This window comes from Impatiens glandulifera, chromosome 8 (genome assembly GCF_907164915.1).
Source record: "Impatiens glandulifera chromosome 8, dImpGla2.1, whole genome shotgun sequence".
NCBI classification, from domain to species: Eukaryota; Viridiplantae; Streptophyta; class Magnoliopsida; order Ericales; family Balsaminaceae; genus Impatiens; species Impatiens glandulifera.
The window spans coordinates 22,539,645-22,556,257 of NC_061869.1; the positions used below are offsets into that span (position 1 = coordinate 22,539,645).

At 30.8% G+C, this 16,613-nt stretch overlaps 1 protein-coding gene across 1 annotated transcript; it reads left to right on the plus strand.

Annotated features, from left to right (window-relative positions):
- Nucleotides 1-4,068: 4,068 nt before the first annotated feature.
- LOC124912040 (malignant T-cell-amplified sequence 1 homolog) lies at nt 4,069-8,374 on the plus strand. The gene is made up of 8 exons (XM_047452596.1): nt 4,069-4,174; nt 4,855-4,936; nt 5,055-5,122; nt 5,200-5,297; nt 6,540-6,676; nt 6,818-6,885; nt 7,558-7,621; nt 7,954-8,374. Exons 1-8 carry the CDS (start codon nt 4,164-4,166, stop codon nt 7,969-7,971), a joined length of 546 nt encoding a protein of 181 aa, XP_047308552.1. The 5' UTR covers nt 4,069-4,163; the 3' UTR covers nt 7,972-8,374.
- The last annotated feature ends 8,239 nt before the right edge of the window (nt 8,375-16,613 follow it).

Sequence of the window (16,613 nt, forward strand, 5' to 3'; positions counted from 1 at the left end):
GACATTTATTCGTTGAGTGTGTGAAAGTGTTACATTATATACATCGATTTGGCTTTCATTCATATTGAATTTCAATGTCAAACAGATTTCCCCATCTATCTTTAAGTTAAAGCTTAATTGGAAGAGAGCTGCTTGGATGTACTTCGGTACTAACTCTGGTCACAAATGCACGCTTGTACCCTTCTATTGTTGGGTCAAACATAAGTGGTTTGCCAATAGTACTTGAAATATAAGCCAAACCCATTGGATTGCACAGGTGTGGTGGAACATTCTTTAAATTCACCCAAATTTGTTCAAGTTCAGGCGGTCTATGAACTCAATTTTGTTAATGAACATCAAATTACACAAACCGATCTAATCATTCTAGAACTTGGTCGTGGATCTCGAAATGACCCAAGTAACTTGCATAGAACTCCACAATAGATTTTAAATGGGTTTCACGAGGTGGTAATGAAGAAGAATAAGAGGAACATTCTCTTTGTAAATGGTAAAAAACAACAACGTAACCGATGTGATGTCTCTCCAACGCAGACGGTTGACCGTCAAAATGCCGCCCCACCCAAAGAATACTGAATTTGACATATTGAATGACGATCTAGACTCCACAACTTCACCCAAAAGAAATGTCCCCTCAAGTCCCACCTTAAATAGAGTCATAGAAAATCTTATATTCTGGTTATTCCACACCATGTCACCATGGAATCATGAGTGTCAATGTTTACCTCTTTCCCTAGAAGATTTAAGAAGGGTAGTGAGATAGATGGTTTGTCATGAACCAATCTTCTTCATAAACAAATGTTGACTTGAAAAGCTAGGCCTGCGCCACCGATGAACACTACAAATGGGAAATATAAAATAAAATATTAAATATTTTTAAAATTTTACGATTTAAAATTCTTAAATAAGCAAACTTTTATAATTTTAAATTTTGAGATAATAAGTTTTTAAGATTGTATGTGTTTATAAATAATTTTGATTAAAAAAATTTATTATTTATTTAAATAATTAAATTAATATAATTAATTTTATAAATATATTTTTTAATGTTCTTCTTATTATTTTTTTAATTAATTTTATATTTAAATATATAAAATTTTAAAATTAGTTAATATTTAATACTTAATTATATATAATAATAATATATAACTATTATTTTTTAAAATTAAATTATGATTTTATGTAAATTCTAAATTTTATGAGTTTATAATTGGTCAATAATTTTATATAAATTCTCGATTTTGACAACTTTAGTCTCGAGGCTTTTGTTCTCCCATCACGATTGTGACGTCCACCAGAGTAAGGCAAGACTTTTGTTCTCCCATCACGATTGTAACGTCCACTAGAGTAAGGTCAGCAAGTACATGGTTCGGGTTGACTCAGCCAAACAAATTCATGAATTATCTCCACTAAAGCAAGACTATCAAAATCGAGAGTTTGCATAAATTCGATGAACCATGGCAAACTCGAATAGTAAACTTGTAAGAGTTTAATTAGTTATAAATAGTATTTCATTATTAAATAATAAATCATTCAAAATATTTTAAAATTTATAAATAAAAATTATTTAAAATGTTTAATAAATTGATAATAACCAACTTCTTAATAACAAACTAGATCATTAACATTATGACTATTTTTATTCATTTTTTTCACTATTTTATTCATTTATCTAAGTTCAAACCTCTTTATAAATAATTGTACTTTAAGATTTTATTTTTATTCATTTTCTCTAATTTCAATTCACTTCATAAATAAATGTATTTTCAAATTTTTTTACCCACTCATCATCAATGACATTGTAATATAAAACAATACTATTTTAATAAATTAAATATATCAAATATATTTATATTTTATTTAATATTAAACTAATATATATATATAAAATTGATAGGTGTATATGTATCAATCAAATTTATTTAGTTATAAATTAGTTATAAGTATAAGATGTAATCGTAAGTTACAAGCTCAAGCTCAGCAGTCCGCAATTGGACAGGACTGTCAGCTCTAAATTTTCAGTATATAATATTATTAATTATCTATTTTATCGTATAATATTTTATTATTATTTTTATTTTTATATAATATAATAATTTTGTATTTATTTATATTATAAATAATAATATATTATTTTTTTCTCTATATAATAATATATTATTTATTTCTCTTTTCATGTTATATATAATATAATAATACACTAGTTGTTTTTCCTCTATATTGCAATTTGTAAGCGATTTATTATATTTTATTACATTTTTTTTATTTTTAATATTAGACTTATTTTCTATTTATTCATATTCTAAATCTTTTATATCACTATCTTTTTTATATTATTTTCAAGTTTACAAATAAAGATTGTGAAAATCATATTTGAAGTTACATTTTAATACCCTTAAATTTATTTACATTGCTTCGAAATCGATTTGAGTAATTTGAACGATAGGAAGAACTCTTTTGATTTTTATTCATGAAAAATTAAAAATGTTAATAAAGAACAATGGTTGAATAATTGTATTAAATTAGAAAAAAATTAAAATACAACCAACAAATGAACATGGATGATGATGCATTATTTAAAAATCTTAGTAATTTACAGAAAATGCTACCAAGAGAAGTAAAAAATTAAAATTCTTAAAGATATAATTAAAAAAAATGTTTAAAATTTTGTTTTGAAAACTATTATGATGTATTTTTTCGTTTACAATTTATTATATTAATATTTTCAATATATATTTTAAAATATTTTTTATACTAGTTAATATTATTATATATTTAATATGTTTTTGATAAAAATATATAATTATTATATTATTTTAATTTTTTGGCATAAAATTTGAATATGTATTAAACCTCGACTCTATAAAAAATATATATATATATATAAAAAATAAATAATAAGATGAAGAATAATTCCAAAGAAAGCGACTGTGTGTTTTTTTTTAGAGAGGGAAAATACAACTTTTATTTTTTAAATAATAAAGACTAGCTTGTATATGTTTTTTTTATTTTGAAAGAGAAATAAACTTATGAACAAGTTCATTGTAAAATTTTATGATTTTTTTGTTTTCAACGATTTCAGTGTTTTAAACGAGTCAACTTCGATTTTACACTTTTACGATATTGTGTCATTCGTGATTCGATTTCATTAAGTTGAATCGTAAACTCAGACGATTTTACGAGTTAAATCACGATTTTAACAGTACTATACTAAATTAATGTCAACAAGTCCATGACCCAGACTCAAGACCAATCTTGAGGTAAGCCCAACTTATGAGTAAAAATACACCCATAGCATTCCAACAAAATTTAAAATCCACTGAAACCTTAATAATAGGTTCAACCAAAATAAATAAATTATTATTTATATATATTTAACTCATTATATATGTATGACTTTGAGATAATTGTTAAAAAAAACTTTACTGGAGAACCCAGAGGTTGAGGACCCACATGGGCTCACCCACTCAGACAGTGCATACAAATTTTCAAACTAAAATATATATACTTATTACTAAGCCCACTTTTTTTTTTTAATAATGAACATTAAAATATTATTTATCTATATTTAAGATAGAGTAGTTATTTATTATTATTATTATTATTATTATATTGGACAGCCCAAAACCCAAAGACAGCACCCCCAAATCCAGGGCACAAATGGCAAAAGTAAGGATGAAATGTGTGATATGGGAATTCTTTGTACCTACAAATATTTGAAAGTTTAAACATATTTAAAATAATATACATATACATTTATTAAATTTGAATATATTTTATAAATTTAAATAAATTAAAAATAATAAAATATATTTTTGAAAAATTAATTTAGTTGTTATTGAAATCTTATGTTTTAATAAATATGATGCAAATTAAAAAAATGTTATGAATTGATATTTAACCCATTTTATTTTATAATTTCTAACCAAAAGAAGAAGGTTAGATTACTAATAAAATGTTTTTTAGACCCGTATCTATCGGACCCAACAAATCAAAGTGATCCGGACCCGGACCCGGACCCGGACCCGGACCCGGACCCGGGAACTACAAGTATTATCTTATTGACTGATTTCTTTACATAGCACAACTGCTCTTGATTTTGATTGATTACAAGGCTTAAAAACGAAGTTAAAACCCTAGAAATCGCAGGAAGGAAGACGGAGAAGATGTTCAAGAAGTAAGTCCTATCTGCTCCATTAGTTGGTTTACATAATCTCAATTCATCTCCACTGTTTATTTATGCCCCGTTATTTGCCTCTTCTTTGACTTTAAATGCACAGAGAGTTTTTGAGAAACATTAATCGTCTTTCTGATATATGGGTACTAAAGAGAATATCTTTCTTCTCATTTTTTGAGTTTTTACATATAAAACTGATCAAGGGTGAAGAAGACTATTATTTGAAACATAGTAAATCATCAGGCGGTGAAGAATTTGCCTCTCAGATTATGAGCTCATGGAAATGGAACTTGTATCATAGTTGATTTGGTTTGGTTTGGTTTGATTTGTTTTGTTTTGCTATGAAAGCTGTGCCAGCTAAAATTAAGCTGCATTAAAGATGTTAGCTTTGGATTATATGTTCTGTTTGCACACTACACATTACTAATGAAAGATTAAAGAATTACTACAAGTATTAGCATTGTATGTATCAGATTTTTTTCAAATAACTTCAAACACAAGAATAAAAGGCTTAAAAATCCCCCCTCCATACATTCATTCTTCAGTCCATATGTTGTTGAAAAGACTAGTTTGGGTTTGGGTTTGGATTTGTATTTGTATTCGACAACCTTAAGTATATCCTGCCTTAGTATGTACATATATGTATCTTTTTCCCTCTATATAATCTTGATATTTTGTAGATTCTCTAGTGAAGAGGTTTCTGCACAAAATCAGGTTAAGGCATCAGTGCAACGCAGGATCCGACAAAGTATTGCCGATGAGGTTTGTATATCCATTTTAGTGATGTCATTCTGTAATAATTCCATTTCTAATGTCAGTTGCTCTATATTTTTGCTTTTGGTATTAGCTGAATTAACTGTTCATGTTGCTTTCGATGCAGTACCCAGGCCTTGAACCTGTACTGGAGGACTTGCTCCCAAAGAAAGTCCCTCTTGTTGTTGTTAAATGGTATAAGCTTATATTGGCTTTGTACCTTTCCTTTGGATCCACATATATCCACACATCTGATTTTTTTTTGTTCTCAGCCAAAACCATCTGAATCTGGTCGTTATCAACAACGTTCCACTGTTTTTCAACATACGTGATGGACCGTATATGCCTACTCTGCGACTTCTCCATCAATGTAAATCATCCCACTTTCTCGAGAGATGTCTGTTATATTTCATTCTTATTTCAAATGTGATACTGTAACAGTTTAATATTGATACTTCAATGGATAATAGAGATTATAATTTACAACGTGAACAAGGAGATGGGGTATGAGAGAAAGGGGATGAGATCTAGAAAATATAGGAGAATACAAATCCAGTCATTCAAACTATTAAAATCATATGTACGGCTACTCTAGGATACTGTTCCTTTATATAGTGTCAAATAACCTAAGGCTACAATCCTCTACATGTTAGCTCATGATCCTTTCGCTACACCCTCGATCAACTCGTGACAGATACTAAGCACGAGCACCGTTTTGTTCCACTCATATTAAATTGCTCATAAAAGTGTAGAAAGGTGTGTCACTGACATTAAATCTATTAAAACCGAAATAATATGTTTGCTAGGTTATGTGTGGGCTTTAATTTAAGTGGAGATAATATTAGTCTGTCTCAGAAAGCTTGTGATAATACTGTGCTGTATGCACAAAAAAATTATCTTCTTTTGAGTCGGTTCTAGTTTTTGAATGAGACATCTGACTGATAAACCTAACTCTCCCGGAATGCAAACTGACCTGTCAAAGGTTTTCCCCCATTGTAATGCACTCGTCAGTGGTTGATACTTCTTGACACAGTTCAAGGAAGGCAATGTAAAATTGTTACTGTTTTGTGAGTGCTTAGTAAGACCATGCCAGTTGGAGAAATAAATGGAATTTGCATTAAGTTTTCAGAAAGAATTAGAGATACAAGGAAAAGACCTGCATTGTAAAAGTTCAGCACTGCCTTATTTTCATGATGGTTGTAAATCAGTAAATGGTTTTCATTAAAGTTAATTTAAGTTACTGTCAAAAAGTGATATGTTTTGATGGGAGATAATGTTATCTTTGGCTACCTTGGAGAACGAGTTGTGGCTGTAAATTGAGAGGGAATGGATGTTGGAGTGAAATAACAGCTATTCATACAAGTGTAATGGGAATGTACTTGTTAGCTAGCTTTTTTTATATAAATTAGAGTCGTTTAAGCCTAACGATAAAAGCAATGCAATAACACGAGTGCCAAAGTGTCACCAAATACACCTGATGCACAACGGGATTAACTATTTGAGAAACAACAATTTAAAAGCAAATTAAAATCTCATTTTTGTAGTTGATTTATTTCTTTGGAATGGATTGACACAAAAATTCCTGAGCATCCTCTGTTATTTCCTCCTGCAGATCCAGACATAATGAAGAAACTACAGGTGGATAGGGGTGCTATCAGATTTGTCCTTTCAGGAGCCAATATTATGTGTCCAGGGCTTACATCTCCTGGTGGTGTTTTGGATGAAAATGTGGAGGCAGACACTCCTGTTGTAAGAAGTTTTGTTCTAGATATTCAATTTACATAATAATAGTAAATTATTAAAAAGAAGAAGAAGATATGCTCTTGCTATTGGATTTTACATAATAAAGAAATTTTGTGAATTTTAATGTTTGAACTTGCATTCTATCAGGCTATTATGGCTGAAGGAAAGCAACATGCTCTTGCTATTGGATTTACAAAAATGTCTGCAAAAGATATGTAAGTTATTATCCTTGCGGTTGATAAAATAGTGTTGAGAATTGTCTAGTACATAGTAAATATATTCTCAGTATCCTTTTGTCAGACATGGTTCATCAGCAAGCATATCTTGAGATGTCTTACACATTCTTTCCACTTGTTTGTTCTAGTGCCATAAGTTGAAATTTCTCCATGTTATGATTTTACAGTAACAGATCTGCAAACATATTTCAAAATGAAAAATTTTCCAGTTTCTATGTTAAATAAAATGTTCATGGGAGAAGCCAATTTTATTAAAAGGTGCACTGGAAAAAGCGGGAGCTTCCCCACATAGTTCTTTAAACTTTTTTGGGGTGATTTTCTTTTGATTTTAGGTGTTTCTTAAGAATTGTAGACCTGTTTAATATATTTTTTTTAAAATTATGGTACCAATTAAGATTGTCTTGCCTAAGCATATAAAAGAGTTATGTAGCAGAACAATTTGAAGGTTCTTGTGAGTAGCATACTGGTTTCTCTATTTATTATGAGAAAGTCTGATCAACAGCATTCATCCAGTGGCTTTAAAATCTGCATCCTGGAGTTCATTAATCAGTTTTGTAGTGGGAGATGATACAATCTTTCAAGTAGCACGGTTTACTTAATCTTTTGTAGTAGTATCCTATAGACTTATGAAACAAATTCTTATCACTTCAGAAAAAACATCAACAAGGGAATTGGAGTGGACAACATGCATTATCTGAATGATGGCCTTTGGAAGGTATGATGCTATAATTAGTCCTCTTTTTCTTCTGCTAAAGAAAACTCTCTTCGCTCATTGTATGATATAGGAATGAACATTTTGAATCCCGAAATGCTTCTTTTTTTTCCTTCTTATCTCTATCTATAATGAGCCTTTTTTAAAATGTATTATTTTGTCAAAATCACCGTCACAATGTGAAAGTAATTTTTAATTTTGTTTGTATTTGGTACGAAAAGTGTGATTGGATTTTTTAGTGTAAATTCATTTTTATTGGATTTTGTCAATGTGACAAAATGTAAAATCGAAAACGAGAATGTTGTAAGAAATTGTTGGTAAATGCTGCTGTGCAGATGGAGCATCTGGATTGAGCTACTTGAAATGCTGTGCAGACGGAGTTGAGCGTTTCGAGTTTCGAGTAATGAATGATTGATGGTTTCTTGTGCAGCGGTTTCCTGTTTCATTTGGAATCTGTGATTGAGCTGATATGGTTTCTCTGGATATTGCACTTCAATTTGAGTCTTTTGAATACAGAAACATGGGCTTCTGCATAAAAGTGGTTTGTCAAACACATACAGGGATGTTTTTCAGTGGCCAGTTACTTAATATTTGTTCATGAGTTTGAAGAATGCTAGGTTTTGCTTAAATACAATCTTGGTGGAAAAATTATTTTGAATTTATTTAAATCATAGAATAATTTTGGTATTTAATTTCAACAAAATATATTCTGAATGATGTTTTTACATTTGAATACTTTAATGTACATTTTATATACAAATGCTTTGGATGCTAAAGTTTACAATTTGACCCCTAAACTTTATATTTTTAAAATTATGCTCAAAACCTTACTTTCTTGGTTAATGGTGTTTTTGGTCTATCATTTGACATTGGTTTATTGATCTTTTCTTCAAACATTAACAAAAATTGTATATCATAATCTTAGCAAAAAAATATTTACTGTTTTGGGAGTCACTCAATAACAATTATATTACTTTTAAATATTTTTTATTTAGTTTTTAATTTTTTATATAAACTATTCTTACTATTTCAAATCTTTTTGAAAATTTTCTGTATAATTTTGATTTTATACAAATTATGTAAATATTTTTTTTTTAAACGAATCATCTAAATGTTAGATCTTACTAATCTTGTATATCTTTATATACATACTACTTATAATATCGTTGGTAATATAAAAAATAAGAATGTAGCTCATATTCATATTATTCATATTAATAAGATTTTAACTCATAAGTTATATGGTGTATCGGTATCAAAATTATTGATAAATTAAATTTAAAATTTTAATATATACGAAATAATATATATATATATAACTTATAAGAGAATAAATAATGACTAATGAAATTATAAATATGTGATTTAATTTTTATTTTAGAAATTAAATTCATGCATCAAATTTTTAACAAGATTAAATGGTCATTAATTAATATACCAAATTTTAGTAAATTTATTTTATTTTTTAAACATATTTAAGGCTCAATTTTTAATGTATTTATTTTGTCTCTCCATAATTAAAAAAATCATTTTCTTTCCAAATAGATTTAACATTGATTCAATTCTAGAAATATAATTTTAAAATTTATATTAAAATATAATTATACTGTAGTATTATTTAATATATATAAATCTTAAATATTTTATTTTATTTCACTATTTAAGCATGAAAATTTGACATACCTCAATTTATAATTTAAAAATAATATATTTATTTAAAAAAAAAACAATTAATTCAAAGGAAGAGGTCAAAATTAAGTTAGGATTAATTATTGTGATAATTAAAATATTAAAATAATTTGGGATTAAAATGTTGTATTTATTTTATCCAAATTAAACCCAAAAATGGTTAAAATAATTTAATTATAATTTTAGATTATAAGTTAGGTGTAATTTATGGCCTAAAATAATTAAATAAATACCCCAAAATACTCAAAAATAAAATAAAATGAAAATAATTTTTATTATGTTTTTAAAAATAGTTTTGTGTATTAATTTGATGAAAAAAAATGAAAGAAATGGTTAAATTTTCGATTTCAAATAACAATTTTATTAAAAATAAAAACTAATAATCTAGTGTGTCCAAAATTAAAGAAATCGATTATATCGGGAATTTCATCCATCGGATAAGCGCCTGGTCTTCATGCAACGCGCCGGGAAATCGGTTACATCGGGAATTTCATCCATCGGATGAGCACCTGGTCTTCATCCAACGCGTCAGGACGCCCCGCGTAGCCGATTGTAGACGAGAAGACGCACGCCCGGGTCATAGCAGATTAAGAGATGTTCGTTAGTTGAAACGCTAACGGAACACCTAGCATTGACGGACCGCCAACGGATCTCAACGGCGCATTCCATTTCAATGAAACAACGTCGTTTTGGTTTACGAAGACAGCCGAACGCCAGAGAATCGCGCTCGACGCCGACGATCTTCTAGAAACCTTATCTCCGTCGTTCCTCATCCTTATCCCTCCAAATTTTGTCCATGTGCACGTCTCTCCATCGCCATCATTTCACCTAGGATATGAATTCAAATCCTACTCTAGAACTAGGCTTACGAAGACAAAACAGAAATGCAGATGACGAACTTCAGAAGTCAAATTGAATACGAATTCGGCTTCGGCTTCGAAACTGACCTAGCTTGGGTATAAATACTCCCTAGATATCATTCTTTCAATCCATCGAAAAGAATCCAACAATCATAGCCTGCTCGAAGATTTTCATAGGAGCTCCGACGACTTCTTTTAAAGGAAACTTTTTCGGTGTTCTAAGCTTTGATTCAGAGCTTTAAAAAGCCTCATAAAGATTATAGGAGTGTTCTCAAATCACAAGTAAGCTTCCAAACAACCTGTGAATCATGTTGTGATTCAAAATTGAAAATTTTCAATTTCAATCGAGTTGAACTTATTTATTGTTCAATTTTGTATTTTTTATAGTTGAAATCGATCCTCAGATGATTTACAAGCTTTCTATCGAAAGAAATTTCATCAATTCAACACCAATAAAAAAACTCAAATTTGATTTGAAAAATTGAAAATTTTAATTTTCGTGTTCTTGAGCTTTTGAGCTTGGTTTTTGATTTAGATAACTGCCTAACATGTTTGAATACATGTTATGATGAATTTCAAATCATATAACATAAATCTCAATCATTTTTTATCAAACTAATAATTTTCAAATAAAATTTTAAATTTCAGTTTTGAAACTTGTTATAGAGCTTGATTGATGTTCTTGTTTTGGTCATGTTTGATTATAAACACCATTTAGAAGTTGTTGGAACAAGAATTAGGCCATGAGATGACCTAATTCAAAAGTTCCCAAATCTTGCCATATAAATCATTTCGAAAAATTGATTGTCTTAGGGCTCGATTGATGGGTTCTAGGATTAGGGGTTGTGATCCTTACATCCAGCTGAGTTAATAACAACTTACCGATCACGTTTTTATGATATGTATTAAAAGTTGTAAACCTATAACTTTGAACCAAATGAAGAACACTTGGTGTTCTTGGACCGAGTCATATGGGACCGAGGACCAAAAGGTAGGACCGGAAATCCTCATTCCTGACCGAGACCAAGGATTGAAAAAATCAATATAGGACCGAGACCAATGACTAAAGTTCTTGAGTTAGGACCGAACCCGAAGACCGGTGTTCTTAAGCTATGATCGAGAAATCCGACCGAGGGTTTTCATCTAGGACCAAGAAATCTGACTTGGGACCGAGACTCCCAAATCTTAGGATCGAGAGGTCCAATTTTGGGACCAAGTTTCCCAAACCCGGGACCGAGGATCTCAGCCTATAGCTAGCCCCATACTAAGAGGATCCTACACCTCAACCAAGAAACCTAGCCCTAGGCTAGTCTAGGACCGATATGTTTTTACACATAAACTGGTAATTTCAGCCAAGGATCGAGAGTCCTTGGCACCCTGACCTAGGGACTCTGGTCCTTCAACGCGTATCTCGAACCCCAATCGAGAGCTCCCTCAGTCTAGACTAAGTCTCTTCGGTCCCCCACCGACAAAAACGGATTTGACCCTCATGACTCTAGTCCTAAGACCCGTTTGGTTCCATCTTTGCATGCTTTTAAATTCTTGTGTTTGGGTTTTAATTTATGAATTATTTGTTTTGTAAATATGTAAATAATAATTGTAACCCCGGGAAAAACCCTCTTATTTCGTGTTTCGTGGAAAAGCTCGAGTTTCGAGAATTTCAATCTCAGTTTGTGTGTAAGGAATTTTCTTTTGGCTTTTTGAAATCAGTTGTATCACGTTTTATTTTACCGATTATTATTCCGATCCTAAACATGCATAAGGTTTGTGCGTTATTTAAAATATGGTAACATAAATCTTTAAAGTGCTGATACTTGTTGCTGATGTCGTTGACTTAGGGGAAATACCTGAAGAACATCAGTCATTTTTAAAAGCATTAGGGTTTAAACATAAATCTCATACAAGTCTTTATCAAAATATGTTTGTGGAAATATCCTAAAAATATTTTAAAAGCATTTTCTAATTTTTCAGGATTTTTAAAAAATGATTTGAAGTCCCAAAATTACAAAATTAATTTTGGAATTTGAAAAGTGCAACCAAACAGGCCTTAGGAACGGAGTCTTAGGCCTTGGGTTTGTTTTTGTGGGTTGGGGTTTAAAAACCCTTGGTCTAGGTGGAGGAGCCTCTTGGTCGAGGCTTGGGATCTTCGGTCGGAGTGCCGAAGTCCCTCGGTCTAGGTGTCAAGGACTCCTAGTACTTGGATGAGCTCCTTGGTCTGGGTGTGCAAACCTCTCGGTCCTAGGTTAGCTCTAGGCTAAGTTTCTCGGTCTTGAGTATAGGAATTCTCGATCTTGAGTTTGGACCTCCCGGTCATAGGTTTTGGAATTCTTGGTCGTAGGTCGGATCTTTCGGTCATGGATATAAACATCATCGATTGGACCTCTCGGTCATAGCTCAAGAACACCAGTCGGACCTTTCGGTCATGTTGAAATTCTAGGTCCTAGGTCTTGGTCAGGACCGATGAGTGTTGGTCGGACCTCTTAGTCCTCAAGAACACAAATGTTGCAGATTTTTTAATTTTATTAAGTTTGGATTCTTTGATCCAAGGGTTTGGGTAGCTTCACAAAGCTCCTAAGAACATGTTAATCATTATCTCAAGGTATTAATCAACCTGGTTGATGATCAAATCGTTCAAAACAGTTTGTGATCAAAAAATGGGGTAATGATTTTAAAGTTGTTTTGAGAATAAAGGAGTTATCCAATAGCTTTCTTATATCTCATATATTTGATTGATACCAAAACAAGAACACTGACGGTTCGTTTTGACAAAATCAAGAACTCAAAATTTACAATTATTTTGAAAATTTTAATTTTGATCAAACATGTTACAAACAGTTGCCCAACATGATTACAATCATGTTGAGAAGCTTTTTGAGCGGAGATTCAAGAGAATTACCCTAAGAACAAAAAATACATTTTTTTATTTTTAAAATTTAAATTTGGGTTTTTTGGTTTTAAGTCGATTGATTGTTTCTAACATATCCAAAAAATTCATGATCATATGTACGATTTCCAACTATAAAAAACCATAAACAGAAAGCATACTTATACAATTTGAAATATAAAAATTTCAAATTCAAACTGTAAATATGAATTAGAGGGTGATTGGAACTTTACTAACAATTGAAGAACACTCCTTGATCCTAAGAGAAGCTTTTGGAATGCTCATATCCAATATTTAAGGCCTTAAACATAAAATTCAAAAAATCCGAAAACTTGAAGCTTTAATGGAGGATTTTTTTCTTCTATTTGAAGGTGAAGAGTAGATTCATTGGTTTCGGAATGACATAAGGGGTGTATTTATAGCATTCCTAAGTCGGTGGAGACTTCAAGTGGATCGAATCAACCAAAAGTCATTAATGGCGTTTTGGTTGTTCTTCAGGTCACTTGACGATATAGGGATGAATCACCCTTATGGAAGTAGCAGAAATGATCACTAAAGTAGGGTGATCATTTCATCTTTTGAATCAGTCGCAAATGTGGACTATGGAGAAAGTTTCATCCTTAAAAAATCAAAGATGGATCTTCATGTTAATCCCTCTGGCGATGGCGATGAAGACGAAGGTGACGCATAAAAAGACGTCGTTTCATGCGCTTTAGTGCGTTCCGTTAGCAGTCCGTTGGGGATCGAGCGTTCCGTCAATGTCATGACTAACGTTTCTTGCTCCAGCCGATCTTCACAATTTCGGTCACACTGGATTGTGAATTTTGTTTTTATTTTAAAACATTAAGGGTTTGTTTAAATTGATTTTTCTTTCATCATTTTGGCTTAATTTTGATATTTTTAAATACATAAAATATTAAAATAAATATGAAAAATATTTTATTAACTATTTTATTTATTTTTGCATATTTTAGGGTTAAATAAATAATTTTGGGGGATAAAATGGGAACCTCATTTCATCCTAAATTATTTATTTTAATCTTTTAATTTTTTCTAAAATTATTTTATGATAAATGAGTACAATATTTACTCCAAATAATTTTATTTTCTTATTTTGATCATTTTTCTTAATTACTTAGGCTTTAATTATCACAATAATTATTCTAATTAATTGTTTTAATTAGGTTTTGGCCATGAGATTAATTATTTTGATTTGTATTTATTCAAAAATAAATCAAAATATTACTTTAATTTTATAAATTGATTATTAGATTTTTAATGCTTACAATAATAGTATAATTTAACATGTAAATAAAATAAAACATAACTAAACAAATAAACAAACAAACAGAAAGTTAATTTAATGTAAATAAAGGTGTTTGACCTATAACTTTTCTAAAACTAAAATTCGGCCCAATAATTGGCCATATGAAAGTCGGCCATATGAAAGTCTCTCGGTCAATATATATTTAAAAGACTTAAAAATAAATATCATCTGAGCTTAATATAACCATTTTATGTTTAAAATGTTTGGACAAAATTCAAATTAAAATCTAAAATTATTACGAAAATAAAATTGAAACCACTCTTGATCATGTATAATGTGATAAACTTAAAAATAAATTTGGTCTTGAATGTTTTGCATTATTTGTAATATGATTAGGTTTAACTCGAGTGGAATTCTTAAAAATAAAAATAAAAAGGTCACTTGACCGAAGAAAAAACCCTAAAATTAAAAAGAAAAATACAATTTACCTCATTTGTATAGTTTGATTTTTTAATTTTATATTTTATGAATGATTAGATCTAAGTAATTTTGTTTATACAAATATTTATTTATAAATTAATAAAATTTCTAGAATTTTTATGTTAATTGGGATCCATTTGAATCACCAAAAGCTAGTTACATTAGGGTTATATTGAAAACTAGAAGAAGAGCATGTATTTTGTTATAGAGACGATTAGGACCCGCAAACTGCACTTGATGCTGACCTAGGATCGAAAGCATGGACCTGCTTTTGTTCACATTTTTGCACCTGATTCTGACCTAGGACTAAGAGGATGAACCTGCTTCTCGTCACATTTCTGCACCTGATGCTGACCTAGGACCGATGACCGATAATTTCCGCACTCGAGAACCGAGCACTGAGGACCGAGGACTGAAGCTTGTTGCACCTAGGACTGAGGACCCAAGACTGAGAGCTTCTACACCCATGGCTAACCTAGGACCGAAAGCTCCTACACCCGTGGTTAACCCATGACCGAGAGATCCTACACCCGTGGTTAACCTAGGACCAGGAGCTCATGCACCCGTGGTTAACCTAGAACCGAGAGCTCTTACACCCATGGCTAACCTAGGACCGGGTGGATGCACCTAATGATGGCTACATTTCCTACGCCCGATGTTAACCTAGGACCGAGAGCTCTTACACCCGTGGCTAACCCATGACCGATGTTGTTTGTTGCAACTAGGACCGCTGCTGCAGACCAAAGACCGACGCTGAATGCACCTGAGCACCGAGGACCGACCGAGGGTGTAGATTCTGATCGAGTTAGGTTCACGCCTCGGCTAAAATTGAGGTTTTGTAGTCGTGGAGGCTAACCATGGTCCTTGTGCATATTTTTCATATATTGTGTCTTGTTTAGGTTTTAAGCTTTCATTTTGGTTTTGTTGGCTTTATTTCATGAACATTGGTGGATTATGTGATCCTAGGCTAGCATATAAAATATTTTAAAACATTGTAAAGCATAATTTATATTAAAAACGACCAAAGTTAATTAGTAGAGATATTATGGGCGTTGTGAGACATAGCGTCTAAAAAACTATTTCTCACACGTAACCAAACGCCGAACACATTTTTCTTAATTTTCCTAATTCTTTTATAAATTAGGTGACAACTCTAAAGTCGTGAGAAAATTAAAATTGATTTTTTTTTAAGTAGGCCTATGACATACTTCCCTTTAAAAAAAACTCTCAATCTCTTCCAGATTCGACATGATGGTAAGTTATGGAGTTGTCTACAAAACCTCGTTTTTTTAAAAGCTTAAAATTTTTAAACCTTAAAATTTATTCCCCTCACACATTTGACTTTTTTTCAAAACAATGTTTTTCAAAAGGGAGATCCTAGAAAAAAATTTCAAATTAGCAATTCGATGTAAAAAATTGATCACAACCTTAGGAATATTTTGATACAAACATTTAGTCGCATGATTATGTTTGGATTTATCCTTAGACGCATGTACTATGGTGGAATAAACAAACGAATTGTAAAAGAAATATTTTGTATAAAATGGCCAAGAGTTTATAATAGAGATCATCATTTGATGGGCACAAAAGACATAATGTTGTCACCCTTTCTCACGTGTAACCAAGCCCCCAACCTTGATCAGAGTTATTTTTATTCACGTTCGAGTATGCACAATATTTTCATTTCCCAATTTTTTAAATAGATACTTGGGTGACAACTCTAAAAAGTCAAAGATAGTCTAATCAATATCATTAAATCATTTTTCGGTTCTTCACTTCATTTTATACGAGACAACTTCTGATGAAGTCGTACTC

Excerpts from the sequence above, each read along its gene's own strand:
- LOC124912040 (XM_047452596.1), top strand. Across the intron at positions 4,937-5,054 it reads GACAAAGTATTGCCGATGAG|TACCCAGGCCTTGAACCTGT; the intron begins GTTTGTATATCC and ends CTTTCGATGCAG. Across the intron at positions 5,298-6,539 it reads TCTGCGACTTCTCCATCAAT|ATCCAGACATAATGAAGAAA; the intron begins GTAAATCATCCC and ends TTCCTCCTGCAG.